The 19,162-nt window shown below is 41.4% G+C and overlaps 1 protein-coding gene across 1 annotated transcript; it reads left to right on the top strand.

Moving 5' to 3' along the window:
- Nucleotides 1-12,272: 12,272 nt before the first annotated feature.
- On the top strand, nucleotides 12,273-18,816 carry LOC131474228 (indoleamine 2,3-dioxygenase 2-like). The gene is made up of 10 exons (XM_058651991.1): nucleotides 12,273-12,400; nucleotides 12,842-12,937; nucleotides 13,020-13,139; nucleotides 14,383-14,501; nucleotides 15,658-15,672; nucleotides 15,771-15,870; nucleotides 16,007-16,124; nucleotides 16,205-16,256; nucleotides 18,163-18,311; nucleotides 18,454-18,816. Exons 1-10 carry the CDS (start codon nucleotides 12,311-12,313, stop codon nucleotides 18,810-18,812), a joined length of 1,218 nt encoding a protein of 405 aa, XP_058507974.1. The 5' UTR covers nucleotides 12,273-12,310; the 3' UTR covers nucleotides 18,813-18,816.
- The last annotated feature ends 346 nt before the right edge of the window (nucleotides 18,817-19,162 follow it).

Genomic DNA, 19,162 nt, shown 5'->3' on the forward strand with positions numbered 1-19,162 from the left:
ATTCGCACTCTTTCACTGCTTCATCATTAGTGGTACTGATGGTTTTTCAATGGTGTGATAAAGGTCAAGTGCTGTAGATGTGAATCTGCCACTGGTCTCAACCATATTAGAAGATTTTCTGTTAAAAGTCAGTGGAAACTTTTGCACACGTCCTGTTTACAACTAGAATTGGATTGATTGATGAAAATCAAGTAAATGTTAGTAAACTCAGGATAGTGTCAGTACACACATTTACTAACAGAAAAGAGCACATGAAATAAAATAAGAAAACTAAAGAAACAATAAAAAAACAGTATAAGCCATTTTAAGGCTCATACCATGATGATCTCATTGTCAAATTACAGGCCGATATGTTGTGTATTTTTAGCCTATTTTAAAAGATCCTTCCAGCAGTAATCAAACTAATCTTAGGTCATCACATGTTTGTTTTTTGAATATTGAAATGAAATAACTAAAGAAGTGTTTTCTGACGTTGGGATTAGCAGTTCAGTGGTGAGAACATTATAATGTACAATTTGATCCAGTGAGAACATGTAAAAATTCTAAAGTAGGGGGCCGAGAATGGGGCCTTGGGGGACTCCACATGTCATTTTCTCTTATAGTACAGTATTGTATAGACCAGTGGTTCCCAACCTTTTTCCCTTGCTTGTGTCCAAGACAAACCCAAACTCCTGTCCACACACACACAAAAAAACAAGATGAATTACTACAAATAATGTTTATATGTAAAAACAGAAACTGACAACAGAAACACAATCAGCTGTAGCTGCTGACTGACCTGATGAGACGGGTGTAGTACGGAACCACAAATTAACCACAGCAGAGGAAATGGCAAACAGCAGGCAGGTAGGTAGATGGGGAGAGTTGAACCAAATGGGAAGCTCACCAGACAGGAACCAGAGACTCTGAGGCAAAAGCATGGTTAGGGACAGAAGGCTGAGGTCTGGTTCAGGGTTCAGGTTTCGGCAGGCTGGCAAAGGAGTGAGTGAGGAGCTGGAGTATACAGGAAGGGCTGATTGCAGGAGATGAAGAGCAACTGTGATCACAGGTGAGTAGTGTTGGCATGATGAGGAGGAGTGTCGGGGTAGAGTCAGGTGAGTGGAAACTGCTGAATGAACTGTGAAAATAAAGGGTTTTAATTTAGGTCATACTGAGTTCTGATTATTTAATAGAGTGTGTGATTGGGATTTTCTAAATTTAATATGTACAAATATAATTTTAATAACCTCACAACCTCAGAAAAGACTGTGTGCCCCCCAATGTGACCTCTGGCGCCCTCCTGAGTGGGAGTTGGACCCCAGGTTTGGGAACCAAAGGTATAAAGTATAGTACTTTATTATACAATGTTGTTTGGAGGTACTTTTTAACTACTTTGATAAAATATATGAACACTTCTTCATGTTCACCTCTTCAACGACTATATCTAGCCGTAGTTTTTTCATTTAAGTGCTTTTCTTGCGAGAAGAATAATAATAAGAATAAGTTTATGATAATTATGAATGAAAACTGATTCCGTTTCTTTGTTTCAATTAAATTCCAGGCTATTGCAGGTTCAAGCTCTTCATATCTCCAGTTAGCGTGAGTGGCTGTTGTTAACACAAAGCAGAAAATGGGACAGGCTGAGTGGTTGACAACACGGCTGTCATGCCAAATCAAATCACGGAGCAGATACAGTCGTAGGTGTGTTTTGAAGTGGATTGAAGGAGACTCTTCACCTGTGACACACGCACATGCTCAAAGACCTCAGCTCGGGCATTCCGCCGCTTTGTGAGTCGTGTTTTTCCAAACTCTAGTGAATATTTAAAAACGCTGAACAACACTATTTTCCTGGAGCATTGCAGTAATCTGCTAATGCACCATTTTTTGCCCAAAGTTGTTTACAATGCAGTATTATTTATCTGTGATGCATTTTCTTTTCACCATCTGCTAATTTCCCCTCTTGTTTAGTCATGTTCTTATGCTGAATGCATTATTTGCCTCATAAACTTCGGCCATCTCATGAAAAAAAAACAACAGTGCCGTAATTGCTGGTGTCATACAGAGAAATACCTCACATTTTTTTCCCAGACAAATTGCGACCAGTTATGAAAAGTTTAATGATATTTTTTTGTACCTTTTATTTCAGTCCACATTTTGCAGGCCAGAACATTAAAACCCCATCTCAATAAATAATTGTTTCCCCTGACTTTGCTACTTTATAATTGTTGTTGTGCTAATACAAAATGTACAGAAAGTCCAATGTAAGAAGAAAATGGGAAAAATCCTCGGCCAAAAAGCCCATGATTTTCATTTTCTCGGGCCATGACTTCATTCACTGAAATCTGTATTGACATTTTTGAGATGCTAACTAGCTAACGGGACTGAAAACATGCCATCAGTCAGAAAAGTAATTACAGTGGAGGGATAAGGGAGGCAGGGAAGTACATAATCAGTTTGTCAGACTTAATAAGACCTTACTCCTGCTGAGAAGAAGTAATCTACTGGAAACAAATTTGACTGATGAACTCCCAAATAGACCACCAAGCCAGTGAATCCATCACATTATACACTGTATTATCCTGCCATTATTATAGTGATCAGAGAGGCTACAGTGCACAGCCTGTCTGACTGTCAGAATTCTGTATTTTTGGTATTAGGTTGTGGTATTAAGTTGACAGATTTGGTAATTGCTGTTTCTTCACAATTTACAATGAATCTATAAAAAAAATAGACATTTTTGTGAGGGTCAGTCAAAAGTGATTCCATTTCTGTCTCTCATTTTAAGGCACTAGATCTACTAGAAAACTCAAAGTCCACTTTATTAGGTACATTTGTTCAGCCACACGGCAGCAAATCAATGCATTTAGGCATGAGGGTTTGCTCAAGACCAACTGCTGAAGTTCAAACCGAGCATCCGGATGGGGGATGAAAGGTGATTTAAGTGGCTTTGAAAGTGCTTTGGCTGGTCACTGTCGAGGGACCTCGCACACATAAAAAGGAGTGAATTGCAAGTGAGTATAGTCCAAAATGCCTTGTTGATGTAAGAGGTCAGCGGAGGACGGCCAGACTAAAGGCAACGCTGACTAAAATAATGACTCTTGGTGACAACCAAGCAGACGGCCATTGCTGAGTGCACAACTTGTCGAACCTCAGAGCAGAGCAGCAGAAGACCACACCAGCTGCCACCGCTGCCACTTTTTCCCACCTATCATCTGCCCTCAGACGACGGCAGATGATACAAGATACAAGGTTACACCGGCCTGGACAACCATCTCTAAAAAAGAATGATTCATTCCTTCCATATCAGCTATCCTCAACACCTGGAAGTACACAATAAACCACATTTTTGAAAAGGTTATTTCATGTGTTGATGGTTGATGAAATGTGTGGATGCTTCGTTGAGCCCCCGTCAAAGATCATGTTGTTTTTCTGATCAAAAGAAACAGAAGAAGAAAAGATGAGTCATGGCGACGTTAAAAAGCTGAAACCACCAACCCTTCAGAAGAGGAGAACTATGATGAATATGAATATTACAACCTGACAGATAAATACACAGACCTAATAAAGTGGCTGGTAAATGTATATAACAGGCAAATATGCCGAACTTTGACATTTTGGCTTGAAGTCGAGGCCAGATGATAATGCAAAATTTTGAATAGCATATAATAACTGTAACTGTTCTTTCTCTCTCTTTTAATACTCAAATTGCTGGAAAAAAATAATGATAAAAATAAAACCCTCACGGCTCATTGATTGGAATCTGGTAATCATGATGGATTCAGGTCCTTAATGTGAAGCCCACCGACAGAGCCTTTGCAATTTAAAGGATAGTTGAATGTGCAGAGTGACATGATAAACATGCAGTTAAGGGACCATCTGCCCGTTCGGCTGGCAATTACATCGCAGCTCTTCTTCTCCAGTGGTGATTGAGAGAGTGAGAGAGAGAGAGAGAGCAATAGAAAGATTCACTGTGCATGGCAAGTAAATGTTCCCCTGCGGTCAGTCTGTTCAAGTAGACGTTTGCTTGTCTATGCAAAACTTCAAATTTAAAAATAAGAGTTATTTTTCTCAGAATACAAACTACATTATTTCAAAATGCATCTCTTCGATTTTAGCACCTCACACTGATTCCCAGAGCGGCATTCTGCTTCTTTGGACCGTAAAATGCTGTGTATGACAGGGAGATTTTAATCAAATAAAAGCTCATTACAGCTAAAGTGTCGTGTGCAAAACAATGGCGACATTTGTTTTGCACGGGGACCAGTTGCCCCTGTCCTGGCACTGCTACACAGAACGGCCATCTGCAGAGCAGCACATGTCAGAGAGCAGCTGCCCAACATGGTGGCAGATAATTGGTGAGGGAGATGAGATGGAGCAGAATCTGAAACCCACTGAAATCAATTTGCAAGAGCAGGAATCGCAGAACAGTCATGAACTCACTTGTTTGCACGCGTGCGCACCAACCATTTACAAGGTGCGGGAGATGTATGAGAGCACTGCAGAGGCCACGGCAGATAGATTCACTGACTGTGGAGGTTTCTGAGATATTCATGGCCCGAGGAGGGCCATCACTCTTTTACACCTCACTGCACCATTTTGCTTTCATTTAACATCAGTCGTGCGAGGCAATGACTTAAGTCAATATGTGACAAAAGAAACAGGGCAGCACTTCTGTGGTAGGAGTGTCCCAGTGTTCAAACACACTCGCAGTTTAATACAATGCAAATGTGTTTTTCCATTTAAAACATCCTGTGTGTGTTTGTTTTGGGCAGAGAATACATAATGCTGCAAAGTGTGTAATTGATTTAAAAACCTTGGAATAAATGTAGTTTTGGCAAGGGGTTGATGTACGGGTGCCCGCCATTTTGTGCTCTCAATGTTTTTAACAGCAGCCTGAACAGATGTGCATTTCATGATATGAAGTGACTGAAGACGGCTCCGCCCACATACTGTTTATCTGATGCATAACGACAAAGAAGGAGGAGAGAACAGCAGAGAGAACTGAAGAGCAGAGTAGTCGTGGAAATGTGTGAGTGGAGGCTTTTTACTATTATTATTATTATAGTGGGTAAATGGAAAACTATTTTGTATTTATTTTTCCTTTTTTTTTTTAAAGAAAACATCGAGTGTGACCTCAGCTTTAATGAGCAAGGAGTCACAGAACAGGATCACGAGAATCATTTATTTTCCAATATTTCCAGCCCACTAAAAATAATTACAAACCAAAAACTATTTAAAAAGAGATAACAAGGAAATCTAAAGCCCAGACCACAGGTCACATATAAGGCCGACCAACAAGTACAGTCTGTTTTAACTCTTCTATGCAGCTGCAGTCTTTTGTCCAGCAGCTCGGTTTGAGGCTGTTTGTCTCAACAAGACGTCAAGTTTGTACGGGAAGAGACTGCGGGCGTGGAAGAAACGCATTGAACACATGGGGCTGGCTATTTTGGTTCCGAATTGAAACGCAAAAAAACCAAAACGTGTACCGTACTGTACCAAACAGACCCGTTTAGTGTAAACTGTAGGGATAGACAACTCACCGGTTCATCTGTTCCCCTTAAAGGTACAAGTGCATAATAGTATGTTGCCAGAGCACCACAATGCCCGTTGTGCGGTACTCACAGCCCAGGCAGAGCTCCTTGCTCTGCCCTTGCTTGTATCCTTGTATAAGCATGTTCTGGCAGTCTGCCTCCGTAACTCATGGCAGCGCCGTTGTCTGCTATCATTTCCAGGCCGTCTGTCTTTTCCTGTCTCATCATCTTCCCCATCTCCAGCATCCTCGATGCTCGCCCGGTTCTGAGCTGTCATGCTTCTCATGCCCCCAGTTTACCATCAACTGGCTGGGGGAGAAAGTCTCACCATGTGGTTTCCCAGCCCATCTCGAACCTGACCGGTCAGCAGGTGCAAGTGATTGACAACCAGTCACAAGTCATCACAGCAGAAGATAAATCAAAAAAATAAATAAGCAAATAAATAAATGCATTCAAAACATACAAATAAAACAATATGAAAGATAATAAAATTAACACATGGTTATTTTGTGTACATCATTGTTCCCGACGTTCATAATCAGTTCTGGCACTGGTAATGTGTCGCTCGCAACCAAGTTGATTAAAAGCCCTTTGAAAATGTGAAAGGCATGATGTTACATATTACATTTTTAAATGCTCATGCACAATGAGTTTTAGGAGCCGGACACATGAAACAAGTTTAGGTTGTACTACAGCATTAAGATAAAAAAAAACATCAAGTTTTTTATCGTAATGGTGTTTTATCATTTATTATGAAAATGACAGTTCTTTTGACTCATACTGTAGAAACATAGTCTGACGCTGACTATTTCTCTAAATATGTTTAGTCAAACGATAGGCTTTCTTAATTACATCTGCAAACATCACGCTCTTTGCAGCACAAACATCCGATTGGCTCCTCACCGTGTCTTCTGCGAAATGACAAGAATCAAAAGGATGTGGCAAATATTTAGTGGAAGTGAGTTCATACACGATTTAGTGATTCAATATCTAGACATAGTCAGAGTTTCTCTTCTCATCACTGTTACTGCTGCAGGAGATCACCGGGCGGAACATATGGAGACTATCAACATAACAATAAATGCATGCAAAACATACAAATAAAACAATATTTAAGATAATAACATGAACACATGGTTATTTTGAGCAAGAAGATAATGACAAACCACAAAGAGGAATAAGTTGTTCCCCATGTGATGTTGAAATAGAGTTATCATCTAGTTTGAGGGGAAATTCTTGGTTTCTAGTGGGCAAATACTACACATTTTGAAGAATATTCTCCAATATTGTCCCAAAATAGCCAGAAACACAAAATGTGCACACACACACACACACACATGCATTTAAACACCGCAGCATATGCACACCAGCAGCTATCACATACTGGATGACAGACAATCTGTCAAAAACATTGTACGTCTCATTTGTTTGGGAATTAAAACAGGGAGACAGCTGAGGGATCTCAGGCGGCAATCCTTTCCTGAGACCATATACTTCCACCACTTGTTTGAGCCAAATGATTATTTACTGCCTGCTGTCAGCACAGAACGTATGAATAAATTCATGTGACGTCTTTGGAATGCATGAGGTGTAAGAACGAGCGTGTGCGTCTTCCTTGCATATGAATTGGAGGTTACTGATTCACAGACAAACAACAATCATGTTCTGTCTTCTCAGCCGCACCGCTCCAATTACCAGAGAAAACACATCTTGTATTGTTTTGAATGTATGGATGTCTTCATTTTTCATTTTATTTTATAATTTCTTTTCATTTTTTTGGCTCAAGTGTTTGATCCGTTGGTTTTGAGAACTTAATATGTATCAAAAATGTAATATTTTACAACTCTTTCACCTATCTTCTGTGGCTTTACCCCCCAGCTCATTTTAACTAGCTGTTAGTGTTGATTAATTGGCAGCTTTTCAGTGCAGATGTCAAAGGAATTGTCTCATCTAATGCATTTCCAGGAGCATTGTGTGAAAGTTGTCAGAACCTTCTTCCAGGGACCTTTGTTGTAAGGCATAATAATAACTCTAATAATGTTTTATTGCGCAAATGTTTAGAGCTGTTAACAAGTTAACAATCAGCAGCTGCGTGTGTGTAAGCCACCCAAAGGAAGGTCCTGGAAGAAATCTAATTTTTACCATCCATTCATCGTCTAAAGCCAGCTGGGACGCTGATGCCATCATAGGGCCACATAGAGACAAACAACCATCCACTCTTACACGCTGTTAGGTACTCTCACAAAGCTTGGACCCAAATGCACGAGACCAGAAACAGGAGAAGGTTTTTAAAGAGCTTTATTGACTCCTTTTAACCAGCAAACAAAATGGTGAGCTGGAACAGCTCAGGAAAAAGCTAAACGCCAATCAAAACTTAACCTTAAAACTGAGAAACAAACCAAAACCTTAGCTGGACTGTCACAACAAAAATATCTCTTTCTTTGTTCAGAACCGGAAGTGGCCCAGACGCTGACAGCACAAGTAAGACGCTCTGGAAACAGGAAATGGGAGAAGGGGGTATATATAGGGAGTGAGGGTAAGGAACACCAGGTGAAAACAATCAGGGAATCAGGCGAGACACAGAACAAGGCAGACAAGGTGCTCACAGGAAGTAGAGAAAACCCCTTACCAAAATAAAACAGGAAGTGACACTGAACTAAACTAACTAACACAACTGACGGTGCATGACACACGCATGGACAATCCAGAGTTGCCAAATCACCAAATGTGCACGTTTTTGGACTGTGACGCTGGAGAAAACCCACGCACACACAGGGAGAACATGCAGCCTCCATGCAGAAAAGCCCTTGTTCTGACTGGGTTGCCAAACCAGGTCTTCTTGCTACAGAGTGCCAACAACAACACCAACCATATAATTAAATTCAAAGGCTTTACAATGTTATAGAGAGGCTCTAGGCATCAGTGGAGAGAAGAAAAAAAACCCCTCACCTTTAATAGGAAAGAAATCTCTGACAGGATCAGACTCAAAGATGTGCGGCCATCTGCCTCGACCGGTTGGGGTGAAAGGAAAAATGGAGAGAAAGGACAAGAGGGAGGTGACATCTAGCACAAGCTAAATGTCACCATAGAATTCTAAATTCATTTAAATCGAGTTCATTTTTGAGACACTACACAGTAATAAGGTGAGGATATTAAATGTATGCTTTGTTGGTGTTGCAATTTGTAGACGGTCCCTCGGCGCTCGTCTGACAAAATTGGTTAAATTGTGTTGTAATGTAATTTTTTTTTTTCCTGAATGTTACCTGTAATAGTGTCGTAATAGTGTTGTGATCTCTTTTTCACCAGAAAAAAAAAAGGAAACTTTATTTTCCTAAATTACCAGAGCAACACTCCCTCAACTAACACAGATGATCAAATGAAACACCAAACTCACATGTAAGGCTCATATGCGCTTCCTGCCTACTTTTATTGATTCTGTCCCTAAACCTATGGGTCCTATAGTGTTGTGTTGGTGTGCGTACATTTCAAAATGATAAAATATTAGTGTTATGATCATTTAAGGTGTGTGGCTCCGTTGCATTGGTTATGCAAACCCATGGCTGCATGGAATTAAACACACAGACGCTATAATGTGACACATGCAGACTTACCTTGTGACATGAGTGCTTTTTTTTCTTCTTCGTCATAAACGTGTCGGATTTCAGAAACTTTGGACTCACATTTGAGACATGAGTTTGCAATAAATCCAAGAATATAAACAAAAACAAAGATTATTTTTACATACAGATGCACCAAGGTAGCACTGGCACAGTCTGGAACATCCCTGCCTGTGCTCGGTGTCACAGTCAAGTGGTGTATGAGAAAGGTTCCACACTGATAATGCAAAGGTCAACTTTAACAACTTTTTTGCTGCATAAGCATTCTGGAGGAGGAGAAGAACACACAGGCACTGCTAATGGCACTGTCAAGACGAGTGTATAAACAAACGCACTTAACCTTTTCACCAGCACTTGCTTCGAGGCCCCCTCTGCTCAATATTATGCTAATTATCCATTTAAAAATGTGTGCAAGTTCTGGACATGGAGTTCTAAATGACCTGGAAGGTCAAAGATCTAACAGGAGAGTGCATAACCCTAATTCCATCCTCTTGTTTAAATATTTTTAAGTCATCATTTTAAGGCACATATGGGATTGAATGCTGAATAATATTAATGACCTTCTGACCTGAAATGAACCTCAGGGCAAACGTAAACGAGAGACCCCTCTTGACTATATCCATCCTATAATAAACTCAAGTTATTGTATGACAATGTGAGGCAACAATATGTTTAAGGAGGCTACAAAAACTGTGACAGTCACTCGGGCAGCTATTCCGAACAGTGTTTTTGCTTCCTTTATTTCTGTGAAATGCAATGAATGACCACCTTCCTTGTGTCCTCAAGTGTAGAAATATGGGCAATGAAACTTTTAGTTTAGTTGAAGAGAGTGTCTTCTTTCTTCAGTCATCCTTACTTATCCTCCACTCATGAAGTTCCAAAGATACAACTCATAGTTTGGTTGGGAATCACGAGAACGCTCAACTCTGAATCTCAGGTTGTTCTTATTCACTTCACTTCAGTTCCTTTGCGTTCAACCTGACTGTTTGTGGTTTTGTGGAGTGTTGTGTTCAAGTAAAAGTTGTGACATTGACTTTGCTATAAAGACACAAAGCATATGGAGTCTTTCCAGCTTTCTATTCTTTTTTCATGACAATGACAAATCTCTGGATGAGGGATTTGTTGCTGAAACATTGCACAGACCAGAAGCTACACTTTCCAACTTTGAGGTTTAACACTGTGCAGCTGTTTTCCATGTCTCAAGCCCCTTTTAACAATTGATATACACTTGTCCCCTTGCAGAGTAAATTTACTGTCCTTTTGCTCCTCGTGTGTCTGATGACTTGGTAAGAAGTCTTGAGATTAATTTGAGTACCAGAGATTTCATCGCCTCTGCTCCTCTCTCCTTTCCTGCTGGTTTCTCCTGCCGCTTTGGAGGGTTAAATGGTTCGAGAGATTGCTGGCAGGGGCAGTAAAGCATACTGACAATGAAAGGCAGGAACTGAGGGCTGACATCAGCTGGGGGGGATGTGGTTGCACTTTGATGTTGCTGCAAGCATTTGACCAACCTGAAGCTCACAGCAGTGGAAGAGGAAACGGGACGTCTCCACAATGCATTTATCTCTCTTCTACTACAAAAGTAGGTGAAGGGGTGAGTACTAATTAACCTGCCGGTTACATCTACTAAAACACAGCCCTCGAGTTTTCAAATGAAAACAGAGCCAGCAGCAGTTTTTTTTAAAACCTCGAAATTCTGGGGCTTTAAATGCTGAGGTAATTTGGACGACAGGCACATTCAGAGCATCATTTCCACATTTTTAAAGGAAAACAATAGTTGGCTGTGCTGTAATATGAGAAATATTCAACATTCCATCCAAGCGGCAGCATGTATATTGGCCAATCAAAACGCAATATGCAAAAATTGCATATGAATTTATTGGATACTTGCCATTCATGATGTAGATGTTTTTTTAATGGAAACTGAGAGCGTAACTAAACCCCCCGTTCTGCAGCTAACTCCACCCAATGCCTGATTTTGCAAACTGCCAAATAGTGAGATCCTTGATCAGAATACACGATATATTTGTATTTCACGATGGTCACCAAATCTGATTATCAATCCCAGTGGATTCTTGCCATATCTTACCCGGGGACTGGCAACACTACAAGTATGACCCCCGACCAATCATCGTTCACAACGCTGAGCAAGTTCGCAGGGCAACGAGCTGTCAATCATGACAACCAAAGCGTTGTGGGTGATGCTTGTGGACGTTATCATGGTAGTCCCTTGCGGACAAGTCAAAAAGGCATCCTGTTGCCAAAACTCGAAACGTTCTTCTGGGTCTTTGCCACCGCAGGTCCAAACTACACACTACAATGGGGGATCGAGCCTTCACAGCAGCCACTCCATGGCTCTGGAATGCCCTGCCAGAGAACCTGAAGGCACCACAGACTGTGGACTGTTTCAAAAAAAAGACCTTTCTCTTCAGGTAAGCATATCACAGGGGTGGAACTTTCTAACGCATGTTTTTAAGCTTTGTGTAGCACGTTGAGATTTGCATACAGCAGCAGCGTCCGTCCTCCTCTTCGCCATGTTTATGTCTGTATGTTACGCCCACGTCAGAGCGCTCTGTTATCCTATTGGTCAACGTCCAGGATCACGTCGCAGGAGATGTCCAGATGAGGCAGGAAAATGGAAAAAAATGCTAACGTGGTAGACGTCTCGTCAGGGTGACGTGGAGCGTCACAGATGCCAAATCTCGACAAATCCGGGTCATCGTTCCCGGCGTTCATAATCAGTTCCGGCATTGGAAATGTGTTGCTTGCGATCAAGTTGATTGAAAACCCTTGTGAAAGTTTTAATATGATGTTACATATTAAATTTTTAAATGCTCATGCACAATGAGTTTTAGGAGCCAGACACATGAAACAAGTTTAGGTTGTTTGACTCATACTGTATGAACATAATCTTACTTATTAAACTTAATTATTTCTCTAAATATGTTTAGTCAAACGATGGCCTTTTTTAATTTCATTTGCAAACATGACTAAACGGGTAATGTCAGTAGTTGACGTTGCTCACCGTGTCTATTGCAGAGTGAAAAAAAAAAAAAAGGATGTGGCAAACATTTAGTGGAAGTGAGTTCATACCCGATTTAGTGATTCAATATCTAGCTGTCAGACACAGTCAAAGTTTCTCTTCTCATCACTATTACTGCTGCAGTAGATCACCGGGCGGAACATATGGAGACTATCAACATAGAAACACTGCAGGCTGACTTTGATGCATTCAACATTTCCGAGGAGTTTGGTTTTGTCCTTGAGGAGCCACTGGTAAGTTTTATCAGCTATGCCCTGTTTATTGTAAAATAGACACTTGCTGTGTTCTCATTTACCAGTGAGGACTATGTTCTCTTTATCTGTATTATGTTGTCCTTCGCTCTAGGCTGGAAATCAGTGGACATGGTACCTATGTCCACTGTTTTCATAGTTAATTATTCAATTACATTATAACTTGTTTAATGAAAAAACTACATTGAATAGATGTGAGTCCATGCAAAGTTATAAATACTATAACATTTCATGAATTCCTAACTGAGTTTCTGTTTCCAATTTCTTTTTTTCTGTTTTCATCTGCCTACTCTTTTAAAAATTAATGTCTCTCTCTGGAATGACAGCTCTGTTCATTCCCTGGCATGCAGGTCAGATACTGTGGCAAACATAAGCTGATGAGTTAAATCAATAAGTAACTTTTTTTCTCATTGTCATCCGTAGACTACACTTCCAGACTATTATCAGATATGGATGTACCTGGCGAACAACTTAACACATCTGATAGAGTCCCGTAAACTGCGGGAGCTTGTTGATAAGGTGAGAAAAAGTCTCGGTGTTTTGCTGCTCGCGAAACTGGGACCATTTAAACTGGTCATTTGTATTTTTCCTGAAAATCCAGATGTCCGTATTGAGTCTCCACCTCTTATCCACTCATAAGGAGCTCAGGCTTGCTCACCTCGCACTGGGTTTCATCAGCTCAGGCTATGTATGGCAGGAAGGACAACAAGCACCTGCTCAGGTAAAACAATGCAGAGCAAAATAAACAGATGATGGTTGAGACGAGACATGCCGAGGTCAGAGTACACAGTCTTGACCGACTGCATGGTGGTTCTCAACCCCAGCAGTCATCAAAAACATGTGCCTAGGACCATTTTCATTCATCTTATTACATTTTTGTTATGTAGCCTATTGCACTGTGCTCAAAAATAATGTTTGAACTGTTTACTTTCCATGAAGCAGCAGTCATTTTTTTAAATAGAGTCATTTTGAAGGAGTTAGTGCATGTTTATTGAAACAAATCAATATGTGAGCAAGCACAAGTTATGCCACTGCTGTGTTATATATATATATATATATATAGATATGTATTTTTTCAATTACTGATTACGAGGGGCTGTCATTATGCCCCCTGAAATATGGAGTGAAGGATTTCCCCTTAAGATTCCACCTCATCTCTCCTCTATCAGAATGCTCTGTGCTCACACTGGGGCGACTGTAGCTCGGCGGTAGAGTGAGGCGTCTTTCAAGTAGAAGTCGGTTGTAGGTTTCATTCCCGGCTCCGCTTATCCACTTTCTGACGTGTCACTGGGCAAGACACTTAACCCCATGTTGCTCCACGCTGTGAGTGGGTATGAGGTTTTAAAGGCGGCGCTGACATGGCCTCGATTGTCATTCACTATCGCACGCCACTTTAATTTAACAACAGACTTTTAACAAAGTAGACATAGAGATTTGAATCAGGTACCTATTGGACAGTACCAGCTGTCAATCACACTTGTATGTGCCATGTATTTCCCTCTGAATTTGAGGTCTGGTTTGCATCCTTTCTGGATCCTGTGTGGGGTTTCTCTGGGTTCTCTGGTTTCCTCCCAGATAATTTAACATCATTTCGTCTCTGTATGTTTGCCCTGTGAAGGACTACCCCTCCTTTCGCCCTATGTCAGCTGGGATTGGCACCACCAGCAGGCCTGCGTCCCTCATGTGAAGGATAATGCGGTAGAAAATGAATGGATGAACATGTGCATTTGAAGAAGACCTGAAACTAGCATTATAATTCAAGTGAGGATTAGAAGCTAATCTTACCATAGATTTCCAATCCTTTTTATAACAGTTTTCACAGCCATGAGGCTCCAAAAGCCCATGTCAGACTTAGCTCTAATCATGATTTTAATGTGTAGTCTGACCTCGGCATAGGAGTCCACAGCCATATGAGCTGCTCTGATGTGGCTGGAGTGAAATTGCTTGATTTGGTTGTTTGACAGACTCTCCCCAAAGCCCTGGCCTTGCCCTTCTGGCTGGTATCTCGCAGGCTTGGACTTCCAGCCATCTTAACTTATGCAGATGTAATATTAGCCAACTGGAAATTGAAGGATCCCACGGGGTGAGTCCTGATGTGTTGTTGCCTTAGGCTACTTGTTTTAACTAGAAGGGGCAGCAGCTATAACTTTCTTGTCCAAAAGCATTTTTTTCATAATGAATCTGTCAATTATTTCCTTCTGTAATCGAGTGATCAGTTGGTGCCTAACATGTCAGGAAAGATTTAAAAGTTGATGACGTTTTCATCCACAAAACCAATATTGATCTTTTTACTAAGTTATGTGAGCAAAAAAAACAACTTACACATACTGATGGATTAATAGTTGCAGCACCAGTAGACAAATGCCGATAAAGAAACATGTTTTTTCCCCGCAGGGTCTGTGTTGTGCTGCGTTATATAATAAGTGTTGGATACATTGTAACGTTGGTCGAGAAAAACACGGCGACAGCAAAGGTTATAGAGGATCAATATAAAAACAGATGGTGCCGTTTTCCCACCACCATTATAAAGTCTTAACACATGTTCAATCCAAAAGGTGTTAGGAAGGGTGAATACACTGCTTGGACCCAAATGCACGAGACAGGAGGCACGATGAAAGACTCAAGGGTTTTTATTGTCCTCTTGAACAGACAAACAAATTCAAAAATCACTTCTTCCTAGAAGTTGAATTAACAAGACCTAACTTGGCACTTGAGCTGACTTAGCAAAAGGCGAAACAGACTTGGACTCTGACGTGTTCTCTGCCAGCTTAAACGACGCACTGGCACATGACAGAGGGACTGGGGACACTATGTAGGGAAGAGGGAATCAAGCGCAGGTGCGAGCGATTACTTAAGGATCACCAGGTGAAGTGCATGAGGGAATTAGGGGAGATGTGTCAAGACAGATGAAGAAACCACGCGACAGGAAGACATGAACGTTTACCAAAATAAAAGGGGAAGTGAAAATCAAAGCCAACACCATGAACTTAACGTGACTTTAAACATAAACTAACACAAGAACTGACTAAGCAAGACAAAAACACTAACAGATCTGACGCCTCGTGACAAAAGGTTGTCTATTCCAGCTTTGAGTTATTTGTAAAGCCATCCACCTACTTGTATTTTATTATTTTTATATTCATTTTTACTATACAACTGCATGCCCTTACTGTATGTGTATCAGAAAATACTAATACCACTAATAACTGCAGCATCTTCTGTTTTAATCTTCATTTTAGGGACATTGACATTAGGTAAGTATCAGGAAAATAGCTTCATGATATTTCTGTAATCTGACACTTAAGCTGATGATGCTTGATCATGCCCCAATCTATAATTTTCTCAAAAATAGCAATGTGGATTTGCTATTTTCCTTTCCTGGTGGTGATACAGCCCGGGGATTTTTTATTGTGTCACTGTTGGTGGAGATGGCTGCTAGTTCAGGCCTAAAGGTTAGTACTGGCTGTTGTTACTCTTCCTCTTTCATATTTTTTTTTTTTCTGAACCACAACCTGATGCTGTCCATAGCTGCGTGTGAGCCTCTTGTGTCCCTTATCAATTTAAAAGAAACGTTCTATCTCTAACCAGGGGGCTCTGATGGTGATGCATGCCTTGAAAACCTCTGACCTCATTGGCATACAGAGAGGTCTCATCACAGCAACTCAGTCTTTGAAGAAGATGAAGGAAGTTTTCCAGCTCATGCACAGTAAGCTCATTTTTTGCCTTTTATGAATGCAGTGAAATCCAGAAGTCGACACATTAACTGAATGTGTGCTCCCCTTTCAGACCACGTGGACGCAATTGAGTTTTTTGGAACATTAAGAGTTTTTCTCTTTGGGTGAGTTTTTATTTCTCCTGCAACGTCGTCCTACATATGAGGTTATTATTGCTATTTGTGTCGTGTGGTGCAGAATTTATCTCAATCTGCATCTACATCCTCTCCTACATTCAACTGTAACACAGTGGGTTTAGTGTGGAAAATGATGGCATATGCAGAAAAGGAGGATACAAGTATCTGTATCACTGGTTGCAGTATTTGCTCTGATATCCATCAGATATATAGTTTTAGATAACATCTTACTTTGTAACTGTGGGCCGTTGGTTCAAATCCTGGGACAGGTCAAAGGCTGGGGTGCCCCTGAGCAAGGCATCCAATCCCCCCGTTGCTCCCTGGCTGCAGATAAGTGCTGCCCACTGCTCCTGCTCCCGCCTTGGACACCAACCAACCCGTTTTTGTTGAGATACCAAGCACAGTGGATGAACTCCGTACATCCAAGGATTGTCGTCTGGTGGTGCCAACACCCCGCACAAGACAATCCACACTCTTTTCATGTGTCGTTCCACGCTGGTGGAATGACCTACCGAGCGTAACCAGAACAGAGCGTCCCTGTCTATCTTCAAGAAGCTCTTGAAAACCCAACTCTTCCAAGAGCATCTTCTGTCCTACACCTACCCCCACCCCTGCACCCCTGCACTATCTCCTTCTGCACTTGCATCCACCTCGGCACTCTCCCCCTCTAGCTTATTCCTCTCTTGTAATTCGCTTTGTATAAAAGTGATTAAATGCTTAAATGTAAGTGTAATGTAAAGGAATATTGTTACGCTACACTATGACGCTCTGGTATGACGTTATTCTAATACACGTGTTTTCGTAAAAATCTATGTAAGTTATGAGTCCCTAAAAACAATCCTATCTGGGGTGATCTGGGTGAGCTGCACTGTATTCCTTATTCACATTTTCAAAAGTGTAATTTCATAACTTTTCTTTTTGCCACAAAAAATTTAATTCTGCCAGAAGTTTGGGCCAGTTCTGTTACTCATGCTGTTTAGCTTGGTGGGCAGGCAGACGCTTGGCTGTCCGCTGTCATTGCAGCTCAGAGTGCCAGAATAAACACTGTTAACTTTGTGGACATATTCGTGTTATTTAGAACTTGTTTTTGAGTGTCACATAACCTGGGAAACAAGAGTCTGTCAGGAACTCGGCAATGCTGTCATTGTGATGGAGAAACTTCTAACAGGGTTATGATGGAGGAGACTCAACGACTTAACTGTTTGCAAGATTGTGTATAGAGTTACCTCTACCTTAAAAGAGCTTAAGAAAGAATTGAAAAAGACTATTATCTTCATGTAGGCATTAACTAATGAGACCGTTCACGCTGCCTGAGCGAGTCAGACCCTGAGCAGACAGGGGATCTTTCTTCCCAGTTTCAGTCACTTCATGTCACTGTTTCAAAGTAAAAGCACTCCAGCGTTTCAGTTCCCCCGATTCCACATGTGCAGCTTCATATTAACACAGTCCAGGTAAAGTGATTGAGTACAGAGGAGGAATTTGAGTATGTTATGTTAAAATCAAAGGTATGATGCGAGCAGATCAGCGCTGCCGCCGTCACGCGCCGCACACCCATTCGGCGTGAAACCGGTCTAAGAATTGTATCAAGAGAGTTATGACAGAGAGTTTCGGTCACGACAGCACAGTGGATCGATTTTTCCACTTTGCAGCACAGGAAAGCTGCCGTGACGTGCAGGCGAGTGAAAAACACAGTGAGATCAACAAAGATCAGCGTTTCCACTCTTTTGGCATTTAAAGGAAGAGAAATCTTATGAGTTACCTTTCTCAGAAAGTAATGCTGTAGTGTAGGGAGTCACTTCAAATGCAATAACTCTGTAGTTACTGTGAGTAGGGAACAGGAGGCTTTCAAATGCACCTTTTACACCCTAATTCTACACGTATGGGACTGTTTCAGATGGCGAGACAACCCACTGCTTCCAAATGGGCTGCTGTATGAAGGTGTCAGTGATGAGCCGGTTTCTTTAGCAGGATCAAGTGCAGGACAGAGTTCGGCTGTTCAATGCTTTGATGCTTTGCTGTGCATCCAGCACGACGATGAGTCAGGTAATGAGGCCTTTCAGTCAAACTCCGACCCCTCCGTCAGAAACTTCTCATGAATGAATCACTCTTTCTGTGCAGGTTGCTGATTTTGCTTTGACAGGAACTGTTTTCCCGACTCTGTCTTGTGTTCTCTTCATTGATCCAGGAGCCTTCATGGCACACATGAGGGACTACATGCCGCCTGCCCACTGTCAATTAATAGAGAGGCTCTCTGCTCTTCCGTCTCTGCGGGACTTCATCTTCTGCTGTTCCAGCTCGGATCTCTGCCAGGCCTACAACGCCTGTGTCTCAGCATTGGTGGAACTACGGAGCTACCACCTCAATACTGTGACCAAGTATGTCATTGTTCCCAGTAACCGGGCCCACGCGATGGGCTGCCCACTCAGCGGTGTTGCTACTGTGAAGACTGGGACTTCTGGAACCAGCTTAATCAGCTTCCTCAAGAGCGTTCGTAACGCTACAAAAAAAGCACTCATCTTAGAGACACTGTCTGTGTCAAACTAAATTATATTATGATAACCTGGGCTAATAAAAACATATTATCCCATGGGGATCTAATGTTGCCTCTGTATTCATTTTGAACTCTAGTTCAGGAAGTTAGCGTGCATTCAAACTGTTGCCACTAATGTCTCGGATGGGAACGTTGGGTCCCGTTGTTAAAAACTTGGGTGGGTGACTGTTTTGAGTAAGCGACACAGGCACGTCAAAGCTGCACAGGACTCCGTTTTTTTCTTCCCTGTTCTGAGATCAGGTATCTTGCCATCAGTTCAATCTAAAAATAGACACTGATTTGCCTTCAAGCTGTTCCCTGTAATATTTAGCTGTCTTTGTGGTTGTGACTGTGTCTGTTAACA

Source organism: Solea solea, chromosome 15 (assembly GCF_958295425.1).
Source record: "Solea solea chromosome 15, fSolSol10.1, whole genome shotgun sequence".
NCBI lineage: Eukaryota > Metazoa > Chordata > Actinopteri > Pleuronectiformes > Soleidae > Solea > Solea solea.